Source organism: Theropithecus gelada, chromosome 2 (genome assembly GCF_003255815.1).
Source record: "Theropithecus gelada isolate Dixy chromosome 2, Tgel_1.0, whole genome shotgun sequence".
NCBI lineage: Eukaryota > Metazoa > Chordata > Mammalia > Primates > Cercopithecidae > Theropithecus > Theropithecus gelada.
Genome location: NC_037669.1, coordinates 83,992,108 through 84,004,755, shown reverse-complemented (window position 1 = coordinate 84,004,755; position 12,648 = coordinate 83,992,108). Strand labels below are relative to the sequence as shown.

The 12,648-nt window shown below is 37.8% G+C and overlaps 1 protein-coding gene across 3 annotated transcripts in view; it reads right to left on the bottom strand.

The window, feature by feature from the left end:
- The window catches only part of ERC2 (ELKS/RAB6-interacting/CAST family member 2), a 970,915-nt gene that overhangs the window by 631,114 nt on the left and 327,153 nt on the right, over positions 1 to 12,648 (bottom strand). For all 3 annotated transcript variants that reach the window (XR_003118096.1, XM_025375698.1, XM_025375697.1), the window contains exon 6: positions 3,639 to 3,806. Coding sequence is in view for 2 of the 3 variants with exons in the window: in XM_025375698.1 (XP_025231483.1) it covers positions 3,639 to 3,806 (168 nt within the window). In the remaining variant the exon portion in view is untranslated. The remainder of the gene's footprint in view (positions 1 to 3,638; positions 3,807 to 12,648) is intronic.

The window sequence follows — 12,648 nt, the reverse complement described above, 5'->3', positions numbered from 1 at the left end:
TAATTTATAGCTGTAACCCTTGACTATAATCAAAGCACTTTTCACATATATGTATCAGGCTGATACAATGACTGCCATTTCATAGACTGTGACATGAAGGCTCAGAGAAGTTCAAGTCTTGTCCACGCCACACAGTTATTGAATAGGGAGACTGAGGTATAGCCATACAACTCCCACTTCTAAATGCTGTGTTTTGTTCGACATTTTACCTTAGATCACAGAATGTTAGGCCTTAATTCTTCCCAGTTTATGGATATGTTATTAATTATTCACTGAAATCCAGAAAAATCAAGGTGCTAGAAAACTCCAATTCATTATTTTCTCTACTGCCGTGGAATTCATGTGTTGGTGGATGGGGTTAGTTGGTATGAAGGAAACATCAAGGGCAGTAGCAAAATAAGAAACTTGGCCTTAGAGTTCTTTGAAGCTATTTTAAAAAGTAAAATGTTATGTTAAGAGCTATGTGGTGTATCTCTCTGTGTATGTAATTATTATTCTATTGATTTATTGCACACATGTCAGAGTGTCTGGGCATTTGTACAAGTTCAAACAAACCAACCAAAGAGCCAAGCCACATAGCCGCAAACCAAGACAACTTGCCTCCTACCCCTCACCCCACCCTTCATCCTACCAACTCCCAAATGCAAATTCCCTGGTAGCAAAACCTTCCTTACAGAGACGAACCGTTAAGCCATGATATCTGTCATTTATACTATGCTAAAAGAGCAGCCAAAGCCAGTTGACGGCACAGATATAGCAGGAGTCTTCCCACTCTAAAGAGAGCCAGCCCCCTTCTGTTTTGGTGAGAGCTTTCAGCAATGACTCAGGAATCAAATTGCAGGGAGCTATCACATGTAACCTCCTTTGAGGATGAGCATCATATCTTTTTTTTTTTTTTTTAACCTTTTATTTTCGGTTCACGGGTACATGTGCAGGTTTGTTATATAGGTAAATTGTGTTTCACAGGTTTCGTGTGCAGATTATTTCACAGGAATTTAAACTCAGATATTTCATTGTAGGGCATAAGGAAATACAACATATCTCATCTTCTGAGTACTCACCCACTAACGCACCACACAGTAGGCAGAAAGACTCTTATTTACCTCTGCTATCCCAAAGAGTGGGGAAATCACTTTAAAGTATTCTACCCTGCTGCCAAAAAATCTTCTGCTCATAATCCAACAATGAGAGCAATTTCAACCTAAATTGCTCCCCCTAAGAGACAGACGTATTAGGTAAGTTTCTCCTCTGTTTCCATATACAAACAGATCTTATAAGAAAAAAAAAAAAGGCAAAAGAAAATTCCTCAGCCATTACCAGCTGATAAAATCAGTAATCTCATACTCCCAACTTCAAAGCAGAAGACTTAGAAAATCATCTCACTTTCTCTGCACATGGAGAATAATTTTTTTCTACTTCAAAGCACCATCTCTTTATTTGGTCATTTTAATTATTGAATGTGGGACGGAAGCTATCCACATAATGTCACCACTGTCTTTTTCATGAAATATGTATAGGTCTAATTTGGAATACATTAATTTGAGAGAAGTTAAAATACAAGGAGGGGAATGAGAAAGGAAAGAGGCCAAGGAATAAAGCCTCTATCAGTATAAGATAGTAGAGGAAAAGCCTTTCTGACCTGGCTCCTCATTCGTTTACTCTAGAGAGGAACCATCAAGAAACCTGACTGCTGGTTTGGGCAAGCAGATTGCCTTGCTTCTCAAATTTTCTCCTACCCAACAACACACAGCAACACAATTACACTAATTTTATCAGTAATGCTGGTATTATTGACAAAACATGGGTACAAGCAGTTGCTTTTTGAATAATACAGTGAAGAAAAATAGTGCTCTAGAACAGCTGTCAGCAAACTATCTTTCTCCATTTAGGGTACCACAGCCAGACAGAAGACTAGTTGGGCATTCCAATGCCCACTCAATCCTCTTCCCACAAAATCACAATGCCAGAAATTGGCAAACTTTCTGTAAAAAGCCAGACAGTAAATATTTTCAGCTTTGTGGGCCATACAATATCTATTGCAACTACTCAACTCTGCTGTTGCAGCACAAAAACAGCCAAAGACAACATGTAAATGAATGGGTATGGCTGTGTTCCAATAATACTTTACTTACAAAAGCAGGCACAGGGCCAGATCTGGCCCACAAGCCATAGTTTTGGTTGACCCCCATTTGAGACAAGTACTAGATGGCAGAAATGTTCTCTAGCTGTGCTGTCTAATACAGTAGCCACTAGCCACATGTAACTGTTGTACTTGATATGCGGCTAATGTGACTACAGAACTACATTTTAAATTTCACTAGATTTTAATTAATTTTAGTTTAAATAGCCACATGTGGCTACCATCTTAACACAACTCTAGATACTATTCACTGCTGCCTCCACAAAGGAGATAGAAGCCAACTTCCAATTTATAGCATAGATTATATGTTTGCCTTAAAAAATAAAATACCCATACCTTTGCATTCACAGTGGAACTACACACAACTGAAAATGGTATTTCTTAAATGTGAAATATCTACATCACTGAGGCCAAGGTGATTATTTTGAAGTAATCAGGTAGCTGCCTATCAGTCAATGATCAAAAGTATAGGGGCTGAGTCAGGTTCATGCTAAGACCTATCCAATCCAGAAAGTATTTTCTTCCTCCTCTAGACACTGTCCTGCACCTTGACTGAGAGCACAGACCTACTCAACAGTCCCATTAACTCCTAAGGCCAATCCAAACCTCCCCACAGATGCTAAAATACATACATGCAAAGACACAGCTAAAAGAGCCCAAGAGAGAGCATGCATGTTGATTAGAATGCCTTCTAAAGTAATGCACACAGCACAGCGCCTCAACACAAAATCAAGATTCACCACATTTGTCCCTATTGCCTGCTGCATCTGATAACTATTTTATTCACACAATAACTAGCTTGTGTTTTGCATTTCTTAGCAGACCCAAAGATGTAATCCAAGGAGGAAAAAGCAAGGAAATAGGATAGTAATATATTTTTGTTGTTCTTCTAAACATGAATAAGAGATAACAAACCAATATTTCCTTTGAGAAACTCACAAAATATCGACTTTCTTCAATGGGTAAAAGAAATTGAAAGATACTCCTTAGTAAATAAGAACTCTTTGGAAACATGGGTGCCAGAAGGGGAACCCATACAGATGGTGCACAGCAAAGCAAGACAGACGACATTCCAGTTATTTTATGATTTTTGATAAAATGCAATCATTCTAGATCCAAGCCCTTAACTGTAGTTACCAAATCTAAAATGCTCCGAAGTATGAAAAAAAGAAATTTCAAGTGTGAACCAAACACCTTTGACGCAAACTGACAAGAGTCTAATTATACAGTCTTTATTTATCCTACTTAGTGTAAGACTTTTTTTTAATGCAAAAATATTCATGTGTTTGCTTATGGGGTGTTGCTACAACTTCACTTGCAGTGTTACACAATCTATACAATGCATCTCGTCTTTCTGAAAGCCCAACAAATATGAATTTCAAAATACATCTGGCCCCAAGGGTTTGGATAAAGGGTCTTCTGAGGAAAGTTGGTCAGGTAGGGCATTTTCTATCAATTCCATGTCTCTGCTGTCTAGAATCCTGAGACAGTACCTTACCTCAGTCTGAAGGATGGCAGCCCTCTGTTCTTTGGCAGTAAGCGACTCTTTAAGCACTTCAATGTGTTGCTTGCAATCTGAATTTTGATTGCTAAGGGTTTCAAGCTTTGTTTGTAAGGCAAGAAGTTCTGACTCTTTCTTTGAAAGTTCCTGCTTCAGCTGATCAATCTGCAAAACAACAAAATTGCAAGAAATTAGAAATTGCTGCCCCTACCCTTTACACTGGACAACTACCGATTTCTTTCCATTTCAGCAGCCAGTGATCAATAATTCAACAAGGCAGGCCATGAATTTGCTTTAAAAAGATGGCCTTAGGAATCACACAGTCTTTGGGTTCTGGAGGAATATCTGTGAAGGTCACTGAGAGTATAGGAAATAGGAATGGAAAGGTCAGCAGACTGCCCTCCATCCCACTGTGGACCAAATTTCACAATGGAATGAAGCCTTCCCAGTCAAACCTACTCATCTATGAAACCACCAAGTCTGTTACCACCATGGTCCTGAGGAGAGTCAACAGGGATCTAACATGGGTAATTAAACCAAGGCATAACTCCACAGTGCAAATAATCATTCAAGGGCAAGATTTGGCAAAAGAATCCTAAAAAACAAGTAAGCATTGGGGATCTTCTTTTTGTTTACATTAAATATTGAGAAGATACAAAAGAACATAAAGTATACATAAGGTATAAGGAAAAATGACCAAAAAAAATCCATCATTCAATTCATCAAAAAAGATCACTAGAATTACCCATGTCCCATCCCATTTCTATCTCCTCTCCCCATTTGGAAATAATTACCACCCCAAATTTTGTGCTTATTTTTTCTTTGCTTATCTTTTAGGTTGATCATATATTTTTGCATCCATAAATATATACTATTTGGTTTTGCATGTTTTAAAACTTTATTTGGGCTACAATTTTTTTTTCTACTTTGCTTTTTTTCCTACTCAATCTTATGTCCTGGAGATTCAATCATAACGTTGTACATAGAGTTCATTCATTTTCACCGAAGTAGAGTATTCCATTGTAAGACTTCACCACAATTTATTTGCCCACTCTGCTGTTGATAGAAATTTGGGTTTGTTCTTAGCTTTTTGCTACTATAAACAGTGCTATTCTGAATATTCTTATACATGTAACCTAGTTCACATAGCAGTAATATTTTCAAATGCCTAAGATTTAAATTGCTGAACCACATAGCATATTCATCTTCAATTTCACTAGATAAAACAAAAATGTATGGCTCACACCTGTAATCCCAGCACTTTGGGAGGCCAAGGCAGGCAGATCACAAGGTCAGGAGTTCGAGACCAGCCTGACCAATATGGTGAAACCCCGTCTCCACTAAAAATACAAAAATTAGCTGGGCATGGTGGCGGGCACCTGTATTCCCAGCTACTTGGGAGGCTAAGGCAGGAGAATCACTTGAACCCAGGAGGCAGAAGTTGCAGTAAGCCGAGATCGCGCCACCACATTCCAGCCTGGGTGATAGGGGGAACAAAAAAACAAAAACAAAAAAAAGTTTTCCAAAACAGTTCTATTAATTTACATGATCACAAGCACCTTGCAAGTATGCCAATCACTCCATCTCTTTACCAATAACTTATGTCACGGGTCTTTTACACTTTTGCCAATTTGATATGTGTTGTGCAGGTAGATGATCTGCAGAGACTTTCTACCAATTCCTTCATTCCTTCCTACTTGTACACAAATGTTGCTCCTCACAACTAGAGCTGAAGTTTGTTTACCCTCTTCTTGAACCTGGGCTGGACTGTGACTTCCTTCTGCCAACCAAATGCAGCAAAATAATCAGTACACCTGTTCTAGCCCTAGCCTACAGAGGGTCTGGCAGCTTCTGCTTCTACCCGCTGGAAGCCAGCCACCATGGTCTGGAAGCTCAACCACCCTGTGACCAGCATGGTGTGAGGAAGACCACACCAGACAGACACACGGACAGGCCATGCAGAAAGACAGAGGCCTGTTGGTCATGGCGGCCCCTTTGTCTTGTTTCAGGCTTCAAAGGGAAGAATGTCAACGTTTCGTCATTACATTTTGTGTCTGCATTGGTTTTTTATAGACATTTTATTAGGCTTCGCATTATTACAACTATGCCAAAAGTATTCTTTAATCATTAGTGAATGTTTAACATCACCAAACTTTTTTCTGTATCTTATGGTTTATCACCATTTTTCAACTTTCATATGTTATTGTAATGAACCGCATTAATGAAATTTTTAACCTTAATCTCCCCTGGCATTACTATGAAAAACTCCACTCAGTCATTATATATTTTTCATATGTTACTGTGTTCAGCTTACTAATATTTTGTAAGGATCTTTTATTTCTGTTTATGACTGAGATTGGTTTATAATTTTCCTATCCTACGCTGTCCTTATCAGGTTTTAATACCAATATAGCCCTCCAAATGAAGTAGGAAGTGTTCCTTCTTTTAATGTGTTTGGAAATGGTTTCTGTGAAATTGGAGTTTTTTTTACACGAATGTTCATTAGAAATCACCAGCAAAACCATTCAGAGCTGCTATTTTCTTTTTCCAAAGAACATTACTTACTAATCCACTTTTAATGGCTATAGGAATATTCATGTTTCTAATTAGTTGAGTCAGTGTTGATACATTTTTTTCCCCAAAGAATTTTTTGTTTCATCTACATTTTCACACTTATTTGCAGGAAATGTTTATAAAACCCACTTATCTTTGTATCAATAGTATTTATGATTATGTCTTCCTTTTCATTTCTAATATTCTACGTTATTAACCTCTCTTTTTTTACGTTTTATTTCAGCTTTAGCCACTCTTTTTCCTGATGAATCTCAGTAGACACATGTCAAGTAAAGTATTCTAATCAAGGAACCAATTTTGGCTATATTGACTCTGCAATTACACTTTTATTTTCTGTTTCATTCATGTCTGCTGCTTTTAAATGTTTCCTTCCTTCTACTTTCTTTGGGCTTATTCTATTTTCCTAACTTTTTAAGTTGGATGCTTATCATACTAATTTTCAGCCTTGTTTCATTCCTAAGATAATCCTTCAGACTATAAGGCTTGATTTGGTTATTTTTAAGTTTGCTTGGTTTCTTATAGTCTCTTGCTCTTTATTTATATTTTCAATCTCTTATTTATTTAAACATATTAAACACACGTTAATATTTCATAGTCTTTTTCTTATAATTCCAACTTTTGAAGTATTTGCTTTCTGATTCTGCTGTTTATTCTTTCTACTGACTATCACTTATAGTGGCCTGTTTTCCTGAAGATTTTGTGATTTTTCTCCTTTTTTGGTACTGTGTACTAGTTTTTTTTTTGGAACTTTATCTGGAAAAATACTTTAAGGCCTATTTGGTCCTTTAGAGAATTTGCCTCTGCCAATACCTGAGTACACTTCCAACCAAGAATGTAGCTGCTTTAAGCTACATTCTCTACCTGAAGTTTTTAGATCATCTTGCACAGCACACTCATGTAAGAGCCAGCTGTGGTTATGGATTCTGAGAACAAATTTTTTCATCTTTTACTTGGCTTAAAGTTTTAAAACAGAAAATTTTCCCTGGAGTCCCCTAGTCTAAGTGTGAGGAGGGGGAATATGGTAAGGTTATTTTTAGTTTGCCTCTGCACTAGCAGTATAGCCATCTGAGATCTCAGCTTCATGTGGTGGTGGTAATAAGGTTCCTACTATCCCTCATCTTGAGTAGGCCCAGACTTCTGTCTCTTTTCTTCAATGTGCTTGTGGCTATGAAAACCAGAGCCCAAGTTCATCTATCTGAAAATTGCCAACAAGAATAAATAACCTGATATCGTTCGGTGTGTCCACCCAAATCTCATCTTGAATTGTAGCTCCCATAATTCCCACATGTCCTGGGAGGTACCCAGCGGGAGGTAATTGAATCATGGGGGCAGGGTCAGTCTTTCCCATGCTGTTCTCATGACAGTGAATAAGTCTCATGAGATCTGATGGTTTTATAAAGGGCAGTTCCCCTGCATATGCTCTCTTGCCTGCTGCCATGTAAGACATGACTTTGCTCTTCATTCGCCTTCTGCCATGATTGTGAGGCCTCCCCAGCCATGTGGAACTGTGAGTTCATTAAACCTCTTTCCTTTATAAATAAGCCAGTCTTGGGTATATATGTCTTTATTAGAAGCATGAGAACAGACTAATACATAACCCATGTTCTACTTATCACACAAGCTTCCTGCTATGGCTTAGCTTTGACCCTTGAGGTTCTTTCTTACTCAAGAGCTCATAAGTACATTTTAAAATATACGTTTAAAAATATACTTCATTCAACAATTTTTGTTGTTTTCAGCAAGAAAACTGACATAAACAATAACAAGCTACTGACAATATCAGCTGAGCATGAACAGGAGTGAGACTCCCATGTTCAGAAGGGTTCAGGTTGCACAACTTAGTAGAAAGGTTAATATGAATGGAAATCCCATTTGCAAGAAGTCAGACTATGTCAGGGAACAAACAAGCTTCATCCTGCTAGCCAAATCTAAAGGATTAGTAGTGGCTAAACAAAAAGCAGTCTTGAGAAGGATCCTAAGTATGCTTAAATATTCACTGGGAAAGAATCATGACTGTTTATCAATGTGCCCCAGGTATATGTGAGCAAGTGAGCACTGCTCAGATAGGTGCAGTATCTGAAATACATTATTTCTCTATAATTTAATGAATCATGAGTGTGTGGTCATTTTTATGTGGAACAAAAGTAAGAAGTTCTCTCTCATACATAACAAGAATATAGTATAAATAAAAACAGGGAAAATCAGAATTAGGATTACCTAAAATGATAAAAGATATTAAAATCTGTTATGATCAGCACTCTTCTCAGGGGGGTATGGCCCCAAATCATGTCCAGTTGTAGCTGACAGCACAGTTTATAGTCGATTCCACATATGAAACTGATTCATCTGAAATTAACGCTCAAAAACTTTCAACTCGACACACCTAAGCAAAGATGATATTTATAGTGAAAAAACTGATTTGTGCTAACTTCCACAAATCCCACAGTAGAAAGCTAGTGTGGGGGTTGGGGTATTGAGAGGGAAATGAAAAGGAAATCAACTAGATATAGAGAATGGGGTTTAGTCAGGAAGAAGGGCATGGCAGGTTCTACATATACCTCCTTTAGTCAATAAAAATAGATTGATAATGATGAAACTATTTAAGTCTATAACTATTAAATAGGCAGTGGCTCTAAATAGCTTTCAGATATTGCTGCCATAAGGTAAATTTTAAATAAATATTTATGCAGACAATAACAGAAAAAAGCTTTTCTAAAGGGAACATAGTCACAAGGTAAAAAAAAAATCATATTCTCCCATAAAAATATGCCTTTTGCTTCTTTTACAGCCATAAATTCCATAAAAATGGAAAGTGATGCAATCGAACATACATGAGAACTGAGGCCAGGAAAGGTCTGTCTCTGTGATGGCCAGAAGAAAAGCCAATCGGAATTACATCACATGCTTTATATGAAGTCCATGTGGACATCAGGCACACTTCATCCTGTCTGAAAATTCTTCCCCCACTTACGTCTATGACACAAACTACACCCTGAAAAAAAACACTCTGCCAAGGAAAACAGCTTCTTTTTCACTGCAGATATGGCCCTCATGTCTAGAAAGTGATATGCTTACTATCATGCAGTTTGGGTTAGGAGGTTTGTAATCTATCAGAAGTTTATAAGAAAATGTGTTACAAATTCAGAATAAAGGAGGAGATCTAACACAGCAGATCAGCATCTCTGGCAAACACTGGAAACAGAGGGAGTAGCTAATATAGAAATACTGGAATGAGTAGATGAAAAACGTGTTAGACTAGGAACGAAGCCTTGTACAGAAAGGAAATGCCATTATTCTTTCCCTACCAGAAAAACAATTATGTATTTGGTATGTTCCATTCTCCGAGGCTTAATGGAGCTCCTGAAAGTAATTCATGCTTTCCATGGCCTCTGAGATTCATCTCTCACAGTTTGATTCCTCTAACCCTTCAGTGTTGGGGTAGGAACTGGAGTTTCCAACAGATGAGAGTTACACATCTGAGATCTCCCAGAGGCTCAGTTCTCAGAGACAATGTTCATGCCAAAGGACTTGCAAGATGCCAGGATTTCTACCCTGGCTGACTATGTTTTGTATTCCTGCCTTTGCACAAGTTGAGTTTTGCAACCCACCTTCTACCTTTCCAAAAATGTTATATCATGTTTTTTCTATGATGTCATATTTGTAAAAGCAATTCAGGCATTCACTGATACTTAATTTAATCACAGAGCTTTCAAGAAACCCTACCAGTTCCAACTACCTGCTCTGGATCACGATGGAATTGCACACTCTGCCACGTGCCTATTTAAAATACTTTCTTTCCCTCCAATCTACATGATTTATTCATTTTAATAAGTAATGCAAGCAGTATTCCCAGGCTTAAATGAGGAATTACACTCATCACTCAAAGTAGGAGAATTGGGCTGGGTGTGGTGGCTCACACCTGTAATCCCAGCACTTTGAGAGGCTGAGGCAGGCAGATGACTTGAGATCAGGAGTTTGAGACCAGCCTGACCAACATGGTGAAACCCCATCTCTACCAAAAAAACACAAAAAATAGCTGGTGTGGTTGTGCGCACCTATAATCCCAGCTACTCAGGAGGCTGGGGTGAGAGAATTGCTTGAACCTGGCAGGCGGAGGCTGCAGTGAGCCAAGATCATACCACTGCACCCCAGCCTGGGTGACAGAGTGAGACCCTGTCTCAAAACAAACAAACAAACAAAAAAACCAAGTAGGGGAATTAAGAAAAGTAAGTAATTAATGATAGGAAACATTAGCAATAAATGTTATAGTTCAATCCAATAAGAACATTCTTTCAATGGAGAAAATATTAAAAACTGACCCTTACTAGTACTTTCTAGCTAATTTTTAACAGTAAAAGAGGTATCCGCATGATGTAAGAATTCATTTTATTTGTATTTCTTAGAAATCCATTTTTCCCATTAGTCAAGTTAAATATAACACTTATTGTAATGATTATTATTTGGTTATACTTCTTCAATAATAATATTTATCATTATTAGCTGTTTTTTGAGCCAGGTACTTTAACTACACTATTCCATTTTAATATTATTTAGTCCATCTGAACCATCCTGTAAGGCTGGTGCTGTCGCCCCTATTTTATAGAAGACAGTGTGGTCGAGTGACTTTGGTCACTCCTCAAGTCACTCCCTATGCAGCTGGCAAAGGCAGGCTGGAGACTTGCTGGAGTCTGCTTTCATCTTCAGCCTGTGGTCTTTCCACCTCACTCCACTACTTCCCTCAAACATTCTTCTGACCTGACCACTTCTGGAACCATTAAAAGTAACTAGCCATTAAAAGTTAAATCTAACTCAAGGATTGATGGTCTCTCAGACAAATGTGGGCTAATAAAGGTCATGACTTGCTGAAGATCATATAAATGTTTTATTCACCTGGACAGAGTCCATGATGAGGGGCAGAGTTTACAAATTTCATGACATTTTCAGTTGTAGAAGTGGCTTGAACAATCTCCCATTGTGGAATAACAGAGTCGGGGGAAAAGTTTAAGCCAAAACAATAATTTCCCCCAAACTTCTTGAGTTCGCTCGTATCTGTGCCTCTGGTCTTCATTCCCAGAATGATTCAGGCACTGTATGCAGGTCACCCTAGTACTGTGCTCACCGAACCTCGGCTTAACTCTCTGAGAGGGAGGGACTGCAAGGAAGAAACCAGAGGAAGGACTGAGCAGGGAAACCTATTCGAAACTTTGAGGCAGTCCCTGGTTACATTCAAATCCAGTGGAGATGATTCAAATCCCTCATCTCCACTCCTTGATCCATGTTTTCAGCACAATCTCAACATCTAGTTAGAGATGGAAAGTTGACAGAAGAATAGTTTTGTGTTTTTTCCTTGTGTATACATGCATGCATACACACACACACACACACACACGTTGTGATGAAGTAAATGCTAGATAGATATCATTTCCTCCCTATAATTTGCAAACTCAGCAAGGAGTATGCACATATTTCACAACTGATAAAAATCATTTAAACATTTTTCTCTCCTCTCCCACTGCTTTCTCACAGAGGTCTGCACTACTCCAACTCTACTGCATTTCATAAAGTAACAAACAAGATTAAAACCTAGAACAAGAGAACAGGCATATTTAAGAGCAAGTGGTAGAAAAAGAAAAAAGAACAAAAAATTTTTAATTGGTGTAGTTATTATTTTCAGAAGCAAAATGATTTAAACAGAGGAATAGATAAAAGCATCTCACAGTCTCAAAAGACCTATTTGGGCTATTCATAAATTTAATAATTATGCATATGTAAAAATAATAAATATTCAGGTGCTTGGTCCTTTTAAAGCCCCAAGTTTATTTTTGAAAAAATACAATCCAAAATCTTTAAAACTGACAATAACAATATAAACTAATGGAGCAGGTTACTCTAAAATATTTTATAAAGATTCCATAGCAATAGATATGGAATCTATTAGTCCATATTAATGTTACTATTATAACATTATTAGTAACAATACTACTATCAACAACAATGCCTGACATTTGATGGATACTTTCTAGAGATCAGACAAGGGACTAGGGGCTTTAAATGAATAATCTCCTGGAATCATCAGACCAACCCAATGATGTAGGTATTTTTCTTATCCCTACTTCATGGATAAAGAAACTGAGGCTTAGGGAATTTTAATAATTTAACTAAAGGGCAGCACTGGGACTCAAAACTATTTATGTCTTAAACACTATGCTAAAACCACAATAGCTTAATAACTTTTTTTTTATTTTGAGATGTAGTCTTGTTCTGTCACCCAGGCTGGAGTACAGTGATACCATCTCAGCTCACTGCAACCTCTACCTCCCGGGTTCAAGTGATTCTCCTGCCTCAGCCTCCCGAGTAGCTGGGATTACAGGTGCATGCCACCATGCCTGGCTAATTTTTGTATTTTTTTGTAGATACAGGGTTTCACCACGTT